Genomic DNA, 22,931 nt, shown 5'->3' on the forward strand with positions numbered 1-22,931 from the left:
TGTTGGAAAGCCATCCTCAATTACCATCAGTTTTTCTGAACTTCGGTTCAGCCACATTGCTGATAATGTAAATGAATGTAGATAAATTATTTTTCCCGCACTCATAAAAAAATGACAGAAGCATAATTTTGACTGTTCCAGAGGTCTATTGTACCAATCGCACCAGGGTTTCTCCCTCCCCAAAATACAAGAATCCCATCCTAGATGGACTATACTCTCTGACCCAACCTCAGAAAGAATACTTGTCATGGCTGTCTTGAACATATTTTTATTAAAAAACAAAAATACACAAAAATGTATTCTTTAAAATATTTTTTCTAAACGCTAGATGTTCCATGTGACCATTATCAGTTTAGTGTTAACAGTAAACTTAGCTCTGTATAACAGCCATGGTACATTACGGCCCCCCTTTAAAGGGAAATAAGGCACTAAATGCACTGGAAGATACCAACGCGAATGTTAGCAGGTCAAGACAGCAATATATATTTAAAGCTTTCTATTAATCTTCTGAAATTGTGTGAATTTTCTCTCTGCTAAAAGGGTCATCAAGGGATTAATACAGGGCTATCTAAAAAAGATAGTTACAAACCATACCAATATTACGCTAAAGCATTCCTAACTGGAGTAGTTTGCATAAAGAGTATGCAATGATAATGGCATAAAGAGTATGATTATAAAGTCTGTAAATACTAAGCTGGGAGGAATTGCAAGTGCACTGGAGTAGAGGATTAAAATTCAAAATGATCTGGACAAACTAGATATATCATCTGAAGTAAATAGAATGAAATTCAGTAAGGACAAATGCAAACTACTCCAGTTAGGAAGGCACTTCCTTCCCAGACCTTCCATGATCCCCTAACAGCTCTCCTTTATACCTGATTCCCACTTAGCAGCTCTGATTCGCCAGGTCTCTTTTCTCCTTGCTCTAGGCCCAGCTGCCATCTTTGCCCTGGTAAGTGACCAAATTGCAGTGTGTTGATAAAGTGCCAGTGTCACTCTGGGATCTCTTTTCTCCTTGCTCTAGGACCAGCTGCCATAAGGAATAAGAGATCCTCTGGAAAAGGGCTTTATTCCGGAGGATCGCGCCAGTCTGGACGCTCTTTTCCGGCTTTTCCCCAAGCCGGAAAAAAAGCGGCGGCCATGTTTATTTAAATCCCGCTGGGGATATTTAAATCCCCTGCGGATTTCCCTATTCCAAAGTTAGAAATTAGCATGCCTCTTCCGGAGAAGGGGCCAGTGTAGACGTAGCCATTGTGTTCTCTATCCCAAAACATGGATATCATAGATAAAGGGTTAATACCTGCCCCAATTGACAAAATGTTGCAAGCACAGTTCAAAAAAGACAGGAGGAGGAATTTGGAAAAGAAGGAGCAGACCTGCTTCTTGCAGTGCTCAGAAATTGCACAGAAATGGAAATCAAGCTGAACGGATCTTCCCTAATATTTAAGGAAAAATACTTATCTTGTCTATTTAAAAGGTCTTACCTCTTGGTTCCCACTCTAGGATTCTGAGGTATGTCAATTGTGTTCAATACAGCATCATGTCTCACAGCAAGTCCTAAATCTGCAATGGCACAGGTTTCATTTCTTTTTACTAAGATATTCTTAGATTTTAGGTCCCTATGTGCAATAGCTGGTTTGCCTGTGAAGACAAAAAAGCAATTAGAAGCACTATTGTGGATAATTACAATACAGTTTGTTTATTGACCTCTCCCATCTCAATATAGAAAAATTAGAGCTGTAATAGAACTATTCAACACTGAAGGCAGATGGGCTTCTCTAACAATATTCAAAAAACCTCAAATAGCTGACTTCTACAGCAAAATCTCTTGGATTCTACAGCATTCTAGTGGAGCAGACTAGAGAACTTGTGGCGATTTTAGATAAATAAAAGCCTCCACTGTATAATTTAATTAAAATTATAATGAATACAAACAGCATGATATATCTTGCATTATTTTAAATTTTTATGCTACTCCAAAATTTTCTATTTTCTGTATGCTATGGAATTAGTATTGCTAGATGTTGTGGCAGCTATGTAGACTGTAAGCACTTCTAAAAACATAATGCATCTCACTCTTGTCCTTGGCCTCTGTTTGTCAGAGGCTGGAGAGGGATGGCAGGAGACGAATCGCTTGATCACTGTCTTCGGTCCACCCTCTCTGGGGAACCTGGTGCTGACCACTGTCGGCAGACAGGATACTGGGCTAGATAGACCTTTGGTCTGACCCAGTACTGCCGTTCTTATGTACTCTCTATTTATAAAGCAGTCTGTACATATAGGATTCCATTTACTTTTTTTTACTATTTAAAAAAAAAACCCAGCTAAGACGCTGTTTGTAAAAGAAGTCTTTATCATTCCTTGTGTCTAATAAACTAACAAACTAATAAACTAACACATTTTTGTAAATGCCAAAGTTTCCATTCATAGTTCCAAAAAAGAGAAATACAAATACCTTGTGTACCAACTATCTCCATATGAAGGTGTGCAAGGCCACTGGCTATTGAAAGTGCCAGCTTAATCAGACTAGCAATGGTCACAGCATTTCTGTTTAAATAATCAAATAAGGAGCCTTGCTCGTGGTATTCAGATACAAGCCACAGTTGAGTCCAAGTTCCATTATCTATCAAGAGAAATCAATCTTATTTAACATTGTAAAGAACTGGCCAAATATATTTTATACATACACACACAAAGGAACCAAATTTTCAAGGTTTTTTTTTAAAGGGCCTCTGCCACAGGAGTGGCTACATGCTACACTGTGCATCTAGTATGTTACACAGTGCAGAGAGCCCAACGGATTAATGGCCAGCGTTCAGATGTGCTTAGCACTAGTCTTCCCACTGAGAACAATGGGAGCTTCTGGAAGTTGAGCACTTTTGCACATATGGCAATCAAAAATGAGGGGTTCTCCGTTTACTCTCATAAGAGCTGGTGACATAATTCAGTTCATTGTTTTGCAGCAATAGCAAAGTCTCCATTAACTCTTGTAGCTCTCAAAATGTAAGAAATATTAGTTAATCTTTAAAGGTTTTGGTACAGCAATCCTGAATTTCAAGATCTATTTCTACAATTAATTATTTTCCTGCTGGATTGTTATCTATATAAAGTAATCTATTTTTATAGCATTGGCTGTACATGCATGGCTTAAAGTAGAGGGTATAAAGCATTCATGCAGCTTGATTAAATTGATAGCATAAATTCATAATCAATCTTTCAGTAATGTTTTCAATATTATTCTAATTAATCAACTAGCTGATATAAATAAGACTCATTTAAACTTTCACTTAAGTCAGCGAGGCCCTTATTCCACAATGAACTCCACTCAAGCAGACCCCTGCATTTGTGCAGGGCCTCATGGCTCCATACTGACACAGACATCTGCTTAACATAGGACTGAAGCCTAAAAATTGTAAAATTAATTTTCCTAATCAACTCCTCAAATCATTAAACACACGGCCCCATGTTTTAGCAAAGCAGAGCAAGGGTTGTGGAAAAATCAGTTTCATTGGAGCTGCCATGGTGCACAGAACAAACATTGTGAAATTATGTTTGGAAATACTATATACCCTTGTTATCAGCAGCAATAAACCCCAGGATGTTTTCATGTCTCAGCATAATTGTCTGATAGATTTCTGCCTCACGAAACCAAGACCTTTCATCCCTTGAGGAGAAAATTTTCACAGCTACATCTTCTCCACACCATTTTCCACGCCAGACTTCACCAAAGCGGCCTTTTCCTACTATTTCCTGAAGAACAATAGTTCTTGCAATTGTTCTTTGGACCAATAGAGGTAAACCTAAAGATAGAATGAGGATACTTACAAAAGAGTGCATTAGCAATTATTATTAAATTCAAATTAAAAACATATTAGAATATATGTTGAAATTACCACACACACACACACACACTTTCCTCCTCACCCCCCAGTTCTGACTAATATAAATGGATAAACATATAAAGCATGAATTATGTACCATCCTTATCAGAGTAAGGGAGTGTAAGGCTTTGTCTACATAGATGAGTATAAAGTACTGCCGCAACAGTGTGGTTACAGCACCAGCAATGCCAATGCTATCCCCAAGGGAACATGTGGCCCGAGGCAACAACCCCTGCTGCAGGCCTTGGCCGGTCTCACCCCCACTCTACCCCTTCCACGAAGCCCCGGCTCTGCTCCACACTGCCCCACCATTGCACCCCATGTACAAAGCTCCCTCCCTGAGTGAGGTGAGCCAGGGATCACAGGGGGCCTGGAGCAGGGCGTGAACCTTGGTTGTCTTCCAATTTCCCCCCACCCCAGCACTCACCATGGCGACAGGAGCCGGAGCGACCTGGCAACAAGCACTGCTCAATCCTGCGGCCCATTCCCTAGTCGCTGCACTTCGTTTCCTGCCAACGCAGAAAAGGAGTGAAGTGGGCTGGGAGATGGGTGGTGGAGTGGAGCAGGCTGCCGCATTGCTTTAGCTCCCGTCACCGCAGGAAGTGTGCATTGGGGGTAACTCCTGCTGCCATCCTGTGTAGGCCTCCTCCTTACCCCACCCCCTCCCCAGATAAACCCACAGGCCATCCTGGGCCTTGAGGGTCCCGTAGATAGGATGGCTGAAGTGGTCGCCATGGGGCTCCCAAAGCACAGGGCCTGGGGTGGCTGCTCTGAATCACTGTATGGACAGGACAGCTATGACCAATTTTGTAGGTAAACCATCTTCACAAAGGGAGTAGCTAAGTGTGCTGGGAGCCTGTTTACACTGGCACTTTAAAGGGCTGAAACTTGCTGCATTTAGGGGGTGGGGTGTTTTTTCCCTTCCATGACAGAGAAAGTTACAGTACAGTAAAACAGAAAGATAGACAAGCCCCATGTCTCTCTCTGAAACATTCCTTGAACTGTACGTAAACTGTCATGATTTTTGTGTTTATGATTTTTCAGTTGAATCTTTAGTATAAAAATGTGGACAACCTTCCACATAGGGATAAACATGACTTCTTGCTCCAAACTATTCTAGAGATGTTACTAAATCCAGACGTTCACATGCAGAAGCAGCAGTGCAATAAATCATTTGGCTCAAAAATAAATAAAGTTGGTCAGTAATATTTCAATCAAAAGGCTTTGCAGCAGAAAACACTGATTTAATGATAGCTTTCAAAGGTCATACCAGCTGCATTTACAGTGGGAACCTGATTCTGCTTTTTCAACACGCCCAGTGGGTGCTCTAACCACCAACCTGTTGACTATTCTGGAGATGGGATTTGTCTGCCTGCCTGTCTCATTTTTCACAAAAATCTTCAAAAAGATTTTTAATTGTGTCCAGGTGTAGAAAAGGAAACATTTTCTCTCTCCACCAGCCTTCAGTGTCAGTCTCCCCTACAAGACTTCATGTCCCAATCTTTCTCCCCATCACTCTCTCATGCCTAGCTTGCCTCCCCCCTCTGTATTGAAGTCAGGCAGCCTGGGTTACTTAGGGAAGCCCTTGAGAACAAAACAAAACAAAAAAAAGAGAGAGAGTCTGCCTGCTTTCAATATAGGTATCCAAATCCAGTATGGCCTGCAACATATTCCACAACTCCAACTGCAGGGAAAGTCCTGCTTGATCACAGAGGCTAGCATACTCAGTGAGACAAAATCTTTTGGAAATGTAGTAGCTAAAACCTAAGAAGTCTCTCTACTGAGTATGTGCAAATTGCAATTTTAACTTAACTAAATGATGGTTTTTAAAGGGGGATGGCAAACGACATGTCCCACACAGAAAGACCATGTCCCTGCCACATTTTAAGTCCCCTCCAAACTGTGGATTGGGAAGAAGGGAAGGGGTAGAGCTTTTTTTTTTAAAAGTGATTTTTTAAAAAAAAGAAAAATATGGGCATAACAATGTTTTTTCCCCAACTGCCTTCTTGGAGATGGCTGAACTATTTTAGCTACAATTAAAAAAAAAATGGCCTGATGCAGATACCCAGCATGGAAAATTTCAGTCTAAAACGATTAAAATTGAGCAAAAGCTACAAAAGCAACCAAAATCTGGTTCATAAAAAGGAACAATTAGGCTTCCTTAACAACAGGAGTGCTATGTGCCTATGATAAAAAGAACAACAAACTGGTCTTATTTTGGAGCTAGAATTAAACATTTATAGTAATCTAAAAGCCCCAAAATCACCATCTTGAGACTGACCTTTGAATTTAAACAACAAATGGTCTGGTAGCACTTTATAGACTAACAAAACATGTAGATGGTATCATGAGCTTTCGTGTGCCCACGAAAGCTCATGATACATGTTTTGTTAGTCTATAAAGTGCTACCAGATCATCTGTTGTTGTTTTTCTGTAACAGACTAACTCGGCTATCCCCTGAAGCTTTGAATTTAAGACATTTATCCTTCATAATCATAAGCATGCATACAAAAAAGAATCAGCTTACAAAGTAACTTTAAATACTATTTTTGTTTGGCTCTTCTAACAGTAACTCCTGCTTCATTTGGTTTATTATCAGATTTATCGTGGATAATCAAAAATCCACTCTCTTCTGTTAGCATTAATACAGCTAACTTTAATGAAGGACTGTATTTTCGTAGGGGTACACGTGATAATGCTTCTAATGTGTTAATACATTTTTTACCAAATATTCTAAATCTTTCAATAGCAACATTATCAAAGGCTTGTTTTCAGAAACAGAATCAGTGACGTTTAGGTTTAAACAGCTGTAATTTTTAGCTTGATTGAGATTCTCTTTATTCCAGCTCTTCCTGGTTACCCCAGCATCCCACTTTCATGCTGTAATTGCTATGGCCTCACCTACACTCAAGAATTGCCCCCGTTACAGCCATGATTGGGCAGCAAATGGAGAAAATCCTATCATGTGGATAAGTAAAGCCACTATTGTTTGAAACTATGGTAAGCTGCACCAGTGTATTTTGTGGATTTCTCTATGTTAGGGGTTTGCAATAATACAGTTACACTGGCTAGCAAAAATGGCTCTAACTGTGACAAATCCCCAATGTAGACAAGGCCTTAAGTCTATGAACTGCACTAAAAGAGCAGTCTAAAATATGTTTTCTGGTTTTCTAAATAAACAATTCTAGTTACAGAAATCTGGCCCATAAAGACAACAGCCCAATATGGTAGCATCTTTTCATATCACTTTAATTGCCAAGACTCCTCCATATTAGTTGACTCCTCATACCATGCAATTACTCATGAATATTAAAATCTCTATAGGTAATACTTTATCGTGACAAATTCTTAAGGCTATGACACCTATTTCTTTCTATAAGGCAACACACTTCATGCAGCGGGCAAAATTTTTAACCGCTGTCATAAAGACAATATAGATTCTAGTAGTACTTCCCATTTAAAGTGTCAGGAATAGACTAACAAATACACACCAAAAGTACTGTAACATGACAGTAGAAACTTTAACTGCCTTCTCTTTGTCTATTGAACTAAATAACTAAAAAAGGAACTAAAAAACACTTAATATTGTGATTCTGTTCTCCTGGCTATTTATTAATAAAGACAGAAGTTTTAATGTGCTTATTAGTACATACATACCTGATCCAGACCCAGATGTTGTCATATCATAAATAAGATCTTTAAGAGTTTTCCCAGAGTTTACTAGGTTGCACTCAGATAGAGGTTCTTCAATATTTTGTCGCTTCTTCTTTCTGAATGTACAGTGACGGCCTTGACATGTATATACAATCAGCATTACAGATAAAGACAAGATGCATACTGGCACGGTAACTATCACTGTCAATGCCACAGGCCCAAGGTTTGGTCTGCTTGAAGATGCTGAAGCTTAAAAAATTACATTACAATGAATCAACAGATAATGTATTGTAAATGCTTTAACATTTTCATTATCACAATTTGACTCCTAAAGCATGATCCAAAATACACTGAAGTCAATAGGAGTGTCTTTTCACTGCATTCAATGGAGTAGAAGCCCTTACTTTCTATGGGTATCGTATATGTATACTGCAATGGAAACCCAGGGTACAAACTCAGATTCAGACTAACCCTTCTTCTGTCTACACAGAAATCATGCTAATTCCGTGCTCAGACCCAGGCTCTTGAGACCCATGAGGGTAGAGAGTCTGAGCCTGAGTCAAGCTGGGCCTCAGGGTTCAAGTTCTATTGCTTTATAGTGTAGATGCAGACCCACAGGACTCTGGGGGTATGACTACATTTGTCCCCTAGTTTGAACGAGTGAAGCAAATGAAGCATACCGAAGTTGCTAATGAAGCACGCGATTTAAATATCCCGCGCTTGATTAGCATATTCCCGGCCAGTCGCCATTTTAAAATGCGGGTAGCCCGAATTAACTTGCCGCATGTAGATGTAGCAGTCTGATCCAAAACCCTTCCCTTGAATTAACTGTTACTCCTCGTGCAATGAGGAATAACAGTTAATTCGAGGGAATGGTTTTGGATGGTTTTGGATCGGACTGCCGCGTCTACATGCAGCAAGTTAATTTGATCTACCGGCATTTTAAAACAGCGACCGGCCACAAATATGCTAATCAAGTGCGGGATATTTGGATGAGTTTGGATGAGTGTAAATCCCGTGCTTCATTAGCACTTTCAGTATGCTTCATTTGCCTCCCTAGTTCGAATAGGGGGCAAGTGTAGACATATTCTGAGAGTCTACAAAAAGTATCCCAGAATCACTGGCTGACTTTCTTGGTCCTGTGGACACTCAAGTTTAGTGGACAATCACGTTCTCCTACACTGTATCACCAAAAAAGGGCTAAAGCAGTCATATTTTGAGGGCATTAAAAGGCTTGGATATGAGTGGCTTGTCTCAAGGCCTGCATAATGCAGCATAAATGTTGTAGCCCTAGTTTGGGACTCAGGTTCAACAATTCCTAATATGGGATTACAAATGAGTATAAATATTCAAGACCTATCTTAACAAACCTAGGGTATACTAACTTGAATTCTACTAACCTGGGATTTATATTGCAGTGTAGACCTATATCCTGTAATTACATTGTCACAGGTTAACATACATGCACAGGTAAAGTTGCAGAAATGTTTAGATTATATTACCATCACCCACTAGATAAAAATACAGTAAAAGTTAATCTGTTTTGCCATCTCCTGTTCGGATGAGTGTATTAATTATTTTCACTCCTGAAAAATATGCATCCATTCTCTAACTTACTCAGAATCAGTGCAAACACTAGTCTGGTTTTTAATCCAGCTTCAAATATAAGGTAAATGTCACAATAGCACACCTTCATAAATTGTAGCTGTAACTCTTGAATTATATAAACTCTGGTAACCAGACACTGAAAAATCATTAGAGTATATGTGGGTGCAAACCAGCTGTATAGCAAAATTCTCACTGATCACCCCAGAACCCTTTAATGCAGTGGCTAATTCTGCCCCGAGATGTATTTATTGCCTTCCAAATCAGTGAGAGATGGACCAAGAAGTAGAATGTGTCACACAGAGTATGTCTACGCTGTAAATACCTTGCAGGATTCTGGAGGCTAGGCTCCCTCCAGAGTCAGAATATCTACACTGCAATTAAATAGCTCCTTAGCCCAAGCCCTAGTTAGCTGGCATGGTTCAGTTGCAGGGGTCTATTTGCAGTGTAGACATACCCTAAGTATTCAGACACTGTGAAATTTCTCAGAGAAAAGACTGCACCAAGAGCCTATGCATTATGTAAGCCTTTAATATTGGTCTTAAGTAGTGCCTAAAGCAATTCTGCACTTGGGTGAACTGAACTCAATGAAAGATGCAATTTACAGGCTGCTGTTATGTACTCTAGCTAATTAGGCAGTTCTTATAACTTCTAAGATTGGTATGCATGATGCTTTTTTTATACTTAACTTGCACCTTTATAAATTCCTTACAATAGTCATAGAAAAAAAAACTCACCAATATGAAATTTCCAGATATTGCATCTATGAAATCTTTTAGACTTGCACATAATTTTGTACATGAGAGAAAAAGCAGTCCTATCATGAGAAGCTGCAAACACAAAGTATGTGCTCACATGGAAAAAATGTTATACATGTCACTGTAGTGCATATATCACCTTAATAATGATTAGAATACAGCTAAACTTATAAAATGCATGTTTTCATGGCTGCAACACAAATATTGAGAGATCAAAGTGGTATAGGTCAACTTACTTTTCAAACTATAACAAGTCTCGAAAATACATTGCAACAGTAACACCCAGTACCCTAACTCTAGCATATTACTTGTAGTAGAGTTTTGTCAAGAGCTTAGCTTCTGTAAACAATGTCATCACAGATAAACTAATCTAAGCAAGCTAAGCCTAAATGCAGAACCAAAGCATTGACCAAGTGGAATATGACACTGAATGAATAGGAATCTTAAGGCCTTACCAAGTTAATGAATGAACACCATTTAAGGTTATACTGACATAAATGTAAAGACAAAAGTCTTGATCTCTGATTATGAAAATGTTAAGGTATGCATTCAGTACAGGCCAAATTATACTTCAGGACTTTAGGGTACAGTAAATCCAAAATCTTGGGGTAATGGGGGAAGAGAAGACAACAGAATGAGAAGTCAACTGGACCACTCTGAAAAATATATAATCTCTATATTGTATATAACTATGAGAGAGACAAAGATAAGTTTGAAGTTTTAACTTTTTGAATCTTAACATCTGTCATTAAATAATTCTCTGACCACCCATATTCCCACAACTGTGAAAACTGAAAAATAGAAAACATATTTTAAACCCATAATTTTACAGGACTGAAAATTTAAAGAGATATTGTAAATGATTAATAGATATCTGTTTTATCAGTCAAAATTATTAAAAAATGCTGAAGTTTGCCAATGCCACATAATTGCATCTACACTGGTAGGGAAAGGGAAGCTTACTAGAATAGTTAAAGTGATGACATTTTCTAATGAGGACAAACCCTTATTCTCTTCTGGCTGTTGCATCGGAAAGAAGCCAAATTTAGTCTCTGCCTCCAATCAAGAAACAGAAGATGGGAAGTACAACATTCTGTCTGCTATTAACTTCATGGCTGGTTAATTATTTTAACCAATGTAAGCCCAACTCACAAGGAGTCTATTAGACAAGTCCCTAAGACAAAGTCCGTACCGAATATGAACTACCACAAATAGGACCAAAAAAATTATAAAAATACTCAATACGTGAAAAAAAGATACAATCTGCAATTCTAACATAGGTAGACAAAATAAACATGGCAGTTGTTTATTGCTCATTTCTACAAGAACATAAGAAAATAATTTTCTTAACCGTTTAAAGCCTTTAAGTGAACATTCATTGAAAATGCAGTAAATACAGGTTCACATTGCTGGAATTTCATACTTCATTGGGATCATCCATACATCAGCATAGAATTCTCTACGGTATTCCATTAAGGACAGACTATTAGAAAATTAAACTAATGGCACATCTACCCTGCAATAAAACACCAGCAGCATGGCAGGCCACTGTCAGCTGGGTCAGGATCACAAGATTTGAGCTATGGGTCTAAGAATTCCATATATTTTTTTGATTTTCCAGAAACCCAAGGACAAAGAAAGGGATTTTGCTATAGAAAAGCTGTGTTAAAACTAAAACAAGGCCTCCCTTTTAATTCTGGTCAAAAGGGGGTTCCTACTCTTTGCCAAAAGGTTGGAAACATTTTGACGTAGTAGGGCCTCATAAGACTGATGGGTAACTCTGGGTATGTTTCGTGTGTGTATGTGTTTAAAACTGTTTATTATTTTATTGTGTATGCTCTGAAATAATTTTACTTTAAGAATAAGTGTGCTTGCTTACCAAGAGCTATGTGGTAACGTGTAACTGCTGGTAAGACATTGCTCACAGACCATGGATAGAAACTGCACATGGGCTCCAGCTCAGACTAGTTTGCTAGGGATAAAACCTCTGGTGAGAAAGTAGTGGAACAAGGGTTCCTACCCAGAGCCAGGTGATGGCCGGAATGCTGAGATCTATCTGGGTGCTGATGGAATGGACCAACAAGAAGGTAAATACAGGCACCGTTACCCTGAAACTGAGACACTATGGTTACTTTAATTTTATTCAATAAATCCTTATTCCATTTCTGGATTGTAATACCAGAGACACAAGGGAGAAATGTAATTTCTCCAAAAAGTCTAGCCCAAGCACAAAGTCTAGAAAGATATGTTGTTTCCTTTCCATACTCTAATGTCAGATGATACAAAACCACTCAAGATAGTTAAGGTCACAGACAGATTAGGAAGAGCTACAAAAGGATCTCTCAAAACTGGGTGACTGAGCAACAGATCAAATTTAATGTTGATAAATGAGAAGTAATGCACATTAGGAAACAATCACAGCTATACATATAAAATGATGGTATCTAAATAAACTTATCATTCAAGAAAGCAATCTGAGACTCATTGTGGTTAGTTCTCTGAAAACATTTCCTTAACTTGCAGCAGCAGTCAAAAAGCAGACAGACTATCTGAAATCATTAAGAAAATTATAGATAAGACAGAAAATATCTTATTGCTTCTATGCAAATCCATCTTGAATACTGTGTGCAGATGTGGTTGCCCTATCTCAAAAAAAATGTTGGAATTGGAAAAGGTGCAGAAAAAGGCATCAGAAATTATTAGGGGATATTATTAGGGCTTCCATATGAGGAGAGATTAGTAAAACTGAGACTTTTAAGCTTGGAAAAGTGGTGACTATGGGGTGATATGATCATGGTCTACAAAATCATGACTGGTGTGGAGAACATAAATAAGGAAGTGCCATTTACACAATAACTACAGGTCTCCAAATTAAATTAATAGGCAGCAGGTTTAAAAAAAATAAAAGGAAGTATTTCTTCACACAATGCAGAGTCAACCTGTGGAACTCTTTGCCAGAGGATGTTGTGAAGGCCAAGACTATCATTGGGTTAAAAAAAGAACTAGATAAATTCATGGAAGATGTGTCCATTAATGGATATTAGCCAAGATGGGCAGGGATGGCGTCCCTAGCCTTTGTTTGCCAGAAACTGGGACTGGGTGATAGAGATTACCTTGATGATTACAGGTTCTGTTCATTCCCTTTGGGGCACTTGGCACTGTCCACCATCAGAAGAAAGAATACTGGACTAGATGGACCTTTGGTATGACCCAGTATGGCCATTCTTACATCAAGCAATAAAATGCACGAAGAAGTTGTCAATTCTTTATGCACACTTCCTTCAAGCTCTTCTTCCACCCGCTTTTTGAAGATGGAATCCCAGGAACACAACTGAGAAAGAACTAATCAATTTCTAACAGTAAAAGAGTCTGTAGAATAGCATACGTCATGTATGAGTCTGTCACCAAATCATAAATAGACAGCATTACAAACTGCATGTATTGCATAAGACCTATCTACCCTTTTACTATGAACATATGCACATTAATTTAGGAAACCTTTTAGATTACCCTGTCAATAAAGTTACTGAATTTTTCTTTAATCGTCATGGAACAGGGAAAGTGAGTAGATTTTGCACCTGGGCAGATAAAGTTTCATTACAATTTTGCAAGCCTGTACACAACCTTCTCTGCATGAGTTTATCCACCTGTAAACTTGGGATAATGATATTTATCCACCTTTGTTTAGTCCTTTGAAATCTGCAGGTTAAAGCAATATTAAAGTATTAAGAATTAATTCCACAGTGGCAGGTTTTGCCTCAACAGTTTCAATCCTTCTTGAACTGGGCAGTTTCCCTGTTACTGTAGGGTATGGAAAAACCCTAGCAAAATCAGCTGAGCAATTCAATTTCATTCTCTGCCTATTCCAGCAAAGTTTTTGTGAGAGATCTCCCTTATTATAGGTACTTCAGTTTATCTGTCTGATAATATTCTGTCACACTGTATGGAATATTAAAAAAGCCCCAGTGACAGAGAAAAATATCAAGATATACCTCTGAGACAGCTGGGTTCACTAAAGCTTTGAGAGAGGTAAGGAGCTGTAGGTACCACCTAGATGTGCAGAGCTTTTGTGGGTTTTACTCATTCCTCTGTAGGGGTATGTCTACACTACAGCGCTAATTCGAACTAACTTAGTTCGAATTAGTTAATTCGAACTAAGCTAATTTGAACTAACGCATCTAGAACTAAAAACTAGTTCGAATTAGCGTTTTGCTAATTCGAACTAGCGCGTCCACACTGATTGGACGCAGGGGGGCATTTAAGGGCAGCTGAAACCGGTTCTGGCAGGGCATCAGGTCAGTAGTTGCTTTGTGTGGCTGCTGTCTGAGGCTATCTGAGGCTCGAGCTTAAAGGGACCCCCCTGGACAGCCAGTTCTCAGCTTTTCCTGCTTGCTTGCCAACCTCGCCGAGGGACAGCAAAGCGTTGGTCTCTGTGCCCGTCTGTGTCGGTGCTTCCCTTCGGGGGGACCGCCGCAGGTGGCAACATGGAGCCACAGCTCGCCCTGCACCTTCTGGTGCACTTTCTGGACTTGCTGCTGCAAGCCTGCCAGCAATGGCTCGAGGCTGCCTGGCACCACCTGGTGAACGTCAGCCCCCTGCCTCTCCGCCTGGCCGCCCTGGGGGCCGTGGAGGAGCCGCGGCAGCGCCCCGGCACCGGCGTGCCCCGCCGCGTCTGGACACCAGCACCGACTGGTGGGACCGCATCATCCTGGAGCGCTGGGAGGACCAACAGTGGACCCAGAACTTCAGGATGAGGAGGGACACCTTCCTGGAGCTCTGCGAGTGGCTCGCCCCTGCCCTGCGCAGAAGGGACACTCGCATGAGGTCCGCCATCCCCCTCCAGAAGCGGGTGGCCATCGCCCTCTGGAAGCTCTCCACGCCGGACAGCTACCGATCCGTCGGGAACCAGTTCGGTGTGGGGAGATCCACCGTTGGAGCAGTGCTCATGCAGGTACGGCACTCGTCGGCCACCGAGCCGGGGGGAGGAGGGCTGCGAGGAGGGGATGGGCCGCCCCAGGGACAAAGGGGGGGGCGGGAGGAGGCGAAAGCGCCCCGCACCGGAGGGGTCAGGCTGTCCCGGCCGTACTACACGCCACCAGGGGGGTTGCTTCCGGGAGTGGGGCGCGGGGCACTGCCAGGGCACGAACGCTCCCAGCCACCCGGGCGCCCCACTGATTGGCGCTTTGCTGTGTCTCTCTCCGCAGGTGGTCAAGGCCATCAACCGGGTGCTACTCTGCAGGGTGGTCCGCCTCGCCGACCCGGACGCTGTCATCCGGGGCTTCGGCGCCCTCGGCTTCCCCAACTGCGGTGGGGCCATCGACGGGACGCACATCCCCATCCGTGCCCCAGAACACCAGGCGTCCTGTTACGTGCACCGCAAGGGGTACTTCTCCGTGATCCTGCAGGCCGTGTGTGACCACCGGGGACAGTTCACGGACATTAATGTGGGCTGGTCCGGCAAAGCACACGACGCTCGGGTGTACCGCAACTCCTCCGTGTGCCAGCGGCTGCAGGCCGGGACCTTCTTCCCCGACCGCCACATCAGGGTCGGGGACGTGGACATGCCCGTGTGCCTGGTGGGGGATGCCGCCTACCCACTGCAGCCCTGGCTCATGAAGCCCTACACGGGGCACCTCAATCCCTCCCGCCAGGCCTTCAATGCCAGTCTGACCAGGGCCCGCATCGTGGTGGAGGGGGCCTTCGGGCGACTGAAAGCCCGCTTTCGATGCCTCCTCACCCGTCTGGACCTGGCCGAGCACAACATCCCTCCCGTGGTGGCAGCATGTTGTGTGCTCCACAATTTGTGTGAGCGGAAGGGGGAGGCTTTCCTGCCAGCCTGGATGGCTGAGGCTGACCGCATGGCTGGACACTACGGTCAGCCCCGCACCGCCGCCATCCGGGAAGCCCAGCGGGGGGCTGTCCGGATCCGGGAAGCCCTGCGGGAGAGCTTCCTGGTGGAGGAGGAGGACTGACCTCTCCCTGCATGCCCCACTGGGGCCTTCTTCCACCCTACCCTCCTTCCCCTTTCCCCTCCCTACCTACTGTCAAATAAAGACACCTGTTTTTGAAACCAAAATGTCTGTTTATTTCACATAACTGGGTGGTGGAAGGGAGGAATGAGGGTGGGAGAGGGGAGGGGGAAACCTGGGACGAGAGAGCTGGAAGGGGAGGGAAGGGAGGAAGGGAAAGGAAAGCTCAGGGGTGGGAGTCCAGCTGCCTCTCCCGTCTCGCCACACTGCGGGTCCGGGGGCGTCGGTGGGAAATGGTTGTGGGGGGGGGGCAGGAGGGACAGGGGGTGTGGAGGAAGCAGGAGCAGGAGGGAGAGCAGGGGGAGGAGGAAATGGGAAGCGGTCAAGCAGGCTCTGGAGGTGGCCTCACAGGGCACGGCCCTGCTCCTCCAGGGCCTCCAGACTCCTCCGGTGCAGCCTCAGGTCCTCCTGGACCCAGTGGTCCTGGGTGCGGAGCTAGTGGTCCATGAACCGGAGGTGCCGCCTTTGGTACTCCTCCTCGTTCCTGGCTCTCCTGTTTGCCCGGGCATGGGCAGCTGCTGCAGGCGGTGTGGTGCGCCCTGCAGGCCCAGGTGCTGCAGCTGTGGTGCAACAAGACCAGCGGTCAATTACCCCAGGGGCTCAGGTGTGTGAAACCCAGCTCCCCTCTGCAAGGCCAGGGCCCCTGCAGGATCCCCAGCTGCTGCTCCTTGGTGGGCAAGGCCCAGGCGCACGGTCCCGGGGCTCCCTCTCGCCCCAGCCCCCCGTACACATAAGGGGAACACGATGGAACTCACAGGTGGACGCCTCCCCGGCCTCAGACGACACAGGCGAGCGGCTCTGTGGGGTGCCTCGGGGGTCCTGGGTCCTGGGCAGGCTGCCGGCAGGCTCCTGGCTCTCAGAGCCCTCCTCCTCCTCCTCCTCCGTCTCCAGGAGCGGGCCCTCTGCCCCGGGGTCAATCACGTCCCGGGGGGCAGGGACAGCATAAGCCCCCAGGAGGCGGTCCAGGGCATGGAAGTGGGGGCAGGCCTCCGGGTCGGCCCCTGGCTGGCAGGCCCGGGAGTAGGACTGCCGCAGGTCTTTGACCTTGCAGCGGACCTGCTCCCGGCTGCGCTGGTGGCCCCTGGCGGCCAGGCTGGCAGCCATGCGGCCGTAGACGGCCGCGTTCCTGTGGCTAGTGCGGAGATCGTGGACATTGGAGGCTTCCCCCCAAACCTCGATGAGGTCCACGATCTCCGCACTTGACCAAGCGGGCGCCCGCCTTTTGTGCCCCCGGGCAGGCTCCTGGGAGCCGCCAGGCTGGTCCTGGGGAGCAATGGAGGGCTGGGAGTCCTCGGGTGGCTGGCTCATTGTGTGGCAGGTGCAGGGTCTGCTGGCACGGGTGCTTGCAGCCTTGCAACTGGCACAAACTGTGTAGCCAGCCCGTGGCCCTTTAAGGGCTCCGGGGCCGGGAGGGGGGCAATAGAGTTTCCCTGGTGTTGGCCAGAGTGGCCACCAGGGAAACCTGGGAAGCCTTAGCCTCCCACTAGTTCGAATTAAGGGTCTACACAGCCCTTAATTCGAACTAGCTAGTTCGAACTAGGCTTAATCCTCGTAAAATGAGGTTTACCTAGTTCGAACTAAGCGCTCCGTTAGTTCGAATTAAGTTCGAACTAACGGAGCGCTAGTGTAGCGCCTAGGAAAGTTAGTTCGAACTACGTCCGTTAGTTCGAACTAACTTTGTAGTGTAGACATACCCTAGGTGAATAGCTGATTCGTCTGTGTGGAAGGAGCTGTTTGGAGTAGCTTTAGCCAGGTGCTGGTTACAAGCACTCAGAGAAGTGTTGTTCAGGTACCAACTGCAGTTGACCTACCATGTTAACATGTTATTCATGTTAACACAGTTAGAAAGGCGGAGGAGTTGCCATCCCAAGATGCAGGCTCAGAATGCTGGAACTAAGGGATTTCATTTGGAAAGAAGTGAAGATAGAGAAACCTGTCACAGGAGGGACGCTCTCATAAAAGATGGAAAGGGGTACAAAGCACTACTTGCATGACAGGACAAGGGAGCAGCAGCTGCTGCAGCCAGGTGAGCTAGTCTAAAGTGGGGTGAACCATGGAACTCCACTCTGGGAAGAGAGCAGGTAGAAACTTGTTACTTGGAATCAGTGACCACTGGATAACGCGGCGAGGGGGGAAGTAGGAATAAGACCCTCCGGAAAAGGGCACTTTTTCCGGAGGATCGGGGCCAGTGTAGACGCTCTTTTCCGGCTTTTTTAAAAGCCGGAAAAAAGCGGCGGACATTTTTATTTAAATGCCGCGGGGGATATTTAAATCCCCCGCGGATTTCCCTACGACGACTGGTGAAATTTACATGCCCCTTCCGGAAAAGGGGCCAGTGTAGACGTAGCCTATGTGGTTTCTCTTTCCTTCCTCCTATGTCACAGATTTTTTTCCTCCTCAATATTATATCAATCTGGCCAACAGTCTCTCCAAATTATACAGTAGCCTGGTAGCTGCACATCAGCTATTTCAAAGTTGGAATACAAACGGATAATTAATAGGTGACTGACGTTCCTAGTTTGAGTTTGCAACCTGAAAAAAACCCTCACAGATCTTATTAGCAACTCTACAAAATAACCAGTTACACTCTGGAAGAGCATAAAGTTATTTTCTCTGTTAGATATGTAACTAGTCAGACACTACCCCCTTCCTCCTCTCCACTGGAGTCTAGCTAACTGGACATACTCCTCTGCTTTTCCCTTCTTCCCTGACTTTGGTTTACTTAGTTATAATTTTTTAAGCTTTTTATCATGACTTTGGTATGTTATCTGTAGTACAATGTGATTTCTTGTACTCAAGGCCATGAGACCCCACTTTGTTTAGAAATCATATTGCTTATGAATATGTATGTAATCTGTGGAATATGTGTGAGGTATGAATGAGAAATACCCAACCAAAAAGGCAGTTTAGGATCCATGACCTTGTAAGGCAGACAAAGACCCTGCAAGCAGATAAATTAACTGGGAATCGGCCAGAAAATCTCTCTCTTGGACAAGATGTAACATCAGAGCAGAAACCTGGGACCAGCCCAGAGGAAGTAAAGCCTCCTGCAGATCCGAAGGGATCTCCCAAGGAACATCATGGGCGAGTCTCCAGCAATCTGACTCCTGACCAGCACTCCAGCCATCAGCGAAATCAAAAGTAATCTACACCGCACTTGCAACCTGCCTCCAAACTGCCAGCATGAGTGAGTGAGGGTGTGTGTGTGTCCTCACGCTTAAGAATCTGCGCCAATAAACAACCCCAAAAGCAATACTGCTGCAGCCCACCCTTTGTCCAGGTTTGTTCCTCAGCAGGTCTGAGGAAGTGCAACAAGATATAGAAGCAATTTAGACTCATCAGAAAGCAGTGTACCATTCATCCTAGCAAGATTTGTTTGAACTCTACCTATTGGCATAAAAAAGTCAACTCAAGTCACAGATTTATGCAGGATACACTTTAATTAGAAATATTAAGCGGAAGTAAAAAAAACTCCAAACATGAAAAGCTGGATGGTACTGATCAATGCAAATTAATTTTTCACTGTATTAATATTAACCTAGAGTAAACTTTATAAATAGATATAAATCAAGTCACTGACAGGAAGTGTTATCCTGTCAAAATATAGCTATCCAAACTGTTATTGCTTGCATATTTTATTGTCACACCTCTCCACCGTCTCATATGCAAAATAAAAATGATTAGTTTTGACTCACACAAGAAAATCAAGTTGTCTCAGTGAGAAGGAAAAGCAATGAAATAATTGTAAGAAAGTGTTGTTGAACAGTACATGCTGTCATCTATGCCTTTACTTCATGAACAGGCTAATTGCACAGACACAAAATGTTTTGCAGTATTCTGCAGTAAGAATCTTGCAGTAAGAATCTCTCCTGACACAGTAGCAAGGGGGCAAAAAGACTTGCCAGGCCCCTGGGGAAGGGTGGACTCTGCATTCCCGGAAAGAGAAGGGGCCTCAAGCGGAAGTGGCAGCACTGGGCAGCCAGTCCTCAGTGCCACCCAGAGCATGCCATTCCCGACCCCACTTCCAAACCAGCACTGAGAGTTTCCCAAAGCGCACCGCATGGCACTCCAGTGGTGATTTAAGGGGCCTCAGTCTCTGGCTACTACCATTCCTAAAGTAGTAGTGGAGGCTGCGACTTGGACCCCTAGGTGCTTTTGAATCACTGGACCCTAGAGCAACAAATTTCAATCAAAATTTGTCCTGCCTCCTGAACTAGGTTTTCATGTGTGGGAACGTTTAGGCATTTCTTGTGCTCTACCTTTAAAACTTTTGCATGATGAGAAGTTGATCTCTACATCCACTTCAATCTGAACGCACACTCATCTATGGGTTTGTGACATTGCATGGTTACAAAAAGGGCTATAATTTCAAAGAATACATTTTAAATTTTCAATGAAGTATAATTAGGCATAAAATTGTGCAAACAAATATTTGCATGCAGTAAATGCAAAATGTCAACGGAAAGGTCTTGTGGATACTAAGTTGGGCACTAAATCAGATGGCAAACCATTAATCTGTAAAAAGAACTTTTAAAACATCGGTAGTCCTTTGGCATCATAGGGTATGTCTACACTTCAGCGTTATTTCAAAACACCTTATTTCAAAATCATTAATTCAAAATAAGTTATTTTGAAATAATGTGTCTACACACAAAATGCATTTCAAAATAGCGTGTCCACACTGAGTGGACGCTGAATCGCATTTAAGGCCAGCCGGAACCAGGTCCAGCAGGGCAGAGGTCAGGAGTTAGCCTCAGGCAGCAGCCACACAAAGTATCTGAGGCCTGTGCTTAAAGGGAGCCCTCTCTCCAGACAGCCGGTTCTCAGGTTCCCCTGCTTGCTTGTCTCTGCTTTTTCTGGTTGCCTTCACTTGGGACATCTCAACACTCTACAGCATGGAGCCAGAACTGCCCCAGGGCACTCTGGTGCTTCTCTTGGATGTGTTGTTGCGAGCCTGGCTGCACTTTCTGCAGGCTGCCATCCGTGAGGTCCATCGGGGGGCTGTCAGTATCCAGAAGGCCCTGAGGGAGAGCTTCCAACCTGAGGAGCACTAAGAGCCTCCCTGGTCTGCCCCACTGGGGGCTTGTGCCTCATTCCTCCCTCATATCCTTCCACTTACCCCTCCCTAACCTCACTTCCTGATGTCACATAAAATACACCTATTTTCATGAACACAAACTCTCTTTATTTAACAAAACTGGGGGGGGGGGGAATGAAACTCTGGTAAGACTGGGAAAAGGAGGCGGAAGAGGGAAGAAGAGAGGGTGGGAGAGGGGAGGGGGAAACCTGGGAGAAGGGAGCTGGAAGGGGGAAGCAAGGGGAAGAAGGGGGAGGGGAAGCTCAGGGCTCAGAGGTGGGAGTCTCACCAGATCAACTTGATTTTCATGCAGACCTGCTCCTGGGCTCGCATGTGGCCTTTGGTGGCCACGCTGGAAGCTATCCTGCCATAGACAGCTGTGTTCCTCCATCTAGTACAGAGATCATGGACGTTGGGGGCATCCCCCCCAAACCTGAGTAAGGTCCCTGATCTCCACCCAGGACCAGGAAGGCGCCCACCTTCTCCGGGCCCTGGCAAGCTCCTGGGAGCTGGCAGACTGCTCCTGGGGAGCGGTGGAGGGCTGGCTGCCCGTGGCTTGCTGGCTCATGTTTTGAGGCCACTGGGTCAGGGGCAGTGACTGCTGGCTCTGGGCTGGCAGGCTTGGAGTTGGCACAGGCACTGTGGCCAGAGTCAACCCCTTTAAGGGCTCTGGGTAAGGGGGAAGGCTGGAGGCTCCCTATTTCAAAATAAGTGTCTACACAGCACTTATTTTGAAACAGCTATTTCGAATTTGACGTTATTCCTCATGGAATGAGGTTTACCAAATTCAAAATAAGTGCTCCACTATTTTGAATGTATTTCGAAATAGCGGTTTGGCTGTGTAAACGCCAGTAAACTTATTTTGAAATAATGGCTGTTATTTCGAAATAACTTTGCTGTGTGGACATACCTTTAGGCTACGTCTAGACTGGCATGATTTTCCGTAAATGCTTTTAACGGAAAAGTTTTTCCATTAAAAGCATTTGCGGAAAAGAGCATCTAAATTGGCACGGACGCTTTTGCGCAAAAGCACTTTTTACGGAAAAGCGTCCGTGCTAATCTAGACGTGGTTTTGTGTAAGAAAGCCCCAATAGCCATTTTCGCGATCAAGGCTTTTTTGCGCAAAACAGTCCTGAGCTGTCTACACTGGCTCTTTTGCGCAAAAACATTTCCAGAAAAGGGCTTCTTCCCGAACGGGAACATCAAAGCATTTGCACAAGAAGCACTGATTTCGGACAGTAGAACGTCAGTGCTTTTGCGCAAATTCAAGTGGCTAGTGTAGACAGCTGGCAAGTTTTTCCGCAAAAGCAGCTGCTTTTGCGGAAAAACTTGCCAGTCTAGACGCAGTCAATAGCTTCCAGTGTTCTCATTATGCCATTATAGCAGTTGGAAATAGCCAGGATTCAGGGAACCTGCAGCAACATCCTTTCCCTGGATACACTTCTTATGCCAACTGCAGGGATATGGTTAGCACAGAAGCCATTATCCTGGCTTTTAGGCAAGACTGGCAGCATAACTCTGCTAGACACTAAAAATTATGGTCTTAATAAAAACACTGGTTTTATTGCTTATATAACAATCTGTAAACCCCTAATCCTCTTTTTCATCCTATGATTGCTACAAAGGTATCAACAGGCCACTTCATCTTAAAAGGTCCCTCCAGATATGTCTACACAACAAAGAAAAACCTGTGGCCTGCCTGAGCCAGTAGATCAATGCTCACAGTACTTGGACTGTAGCACTGTCCTGAGCTCAGAAGCCTACACAGCAATGAAAAGCTCCACAGTTTAGCCCTGCAAGCACAAGTCAACTGACACAGGCTGGGTGTGGATTTAAGCTTTGTTGTATAGACACAACTTTAGAACACATGCTAACTAATTATGTCAAACTATCTGCTCCATCTCATATTTAGCTGTGACATTCTAAG

The 22,931-nt window shown here is 44.2% G+C and overlaps 1 protein-coding gene across 1 annotated transcript in view; it reads right to left on the reverse strand.

Annotated features, from left to right (window-relative positions):
* The window catches only part of ACVR1C (activin A receptor type 1C), a 58,593-nt gene that overhangs the window by 13,325 nt on the left and 22,337 nt on the right, over nt 1–22,931 (reverse strand). The window contains exons 3-6 of the mRNA XM_014574864.4: nt 7,539–7,784; nt 3,570–3,800; nt 2,456–2,623; nt 1,485–1,641 (exon numbers count right to left, since the gene is read on the reverse strand). Coding sequence (XP_014430350.3) covers nt 1,485–1,641; nt 2,456–2,623; nt 3,570–3,800; nt 7,539–7,784 — 802 coding nt within the window. The remainder of the gene's footprint in view (nt 1–1,484; nt 1,642–2,455; nt 2,624–3,569; nt 3,801–7,538; nt 7,785–22,931) is intronic.

This window comes from Pelodiscus sinensis, chromosome 7, assembly GCF_052426305.1.
Source record: "Pelodiscus sinensis isolate ZL-2025 chromosome 7, ASM5242630v1, whole genome shotgun sequence".
Taxonomy (NCBI): Eukaryota; Metazoa; Chordata; order Testudines; family Trionychidae; genus Pelodiscus; species Pelodiscus sinensis.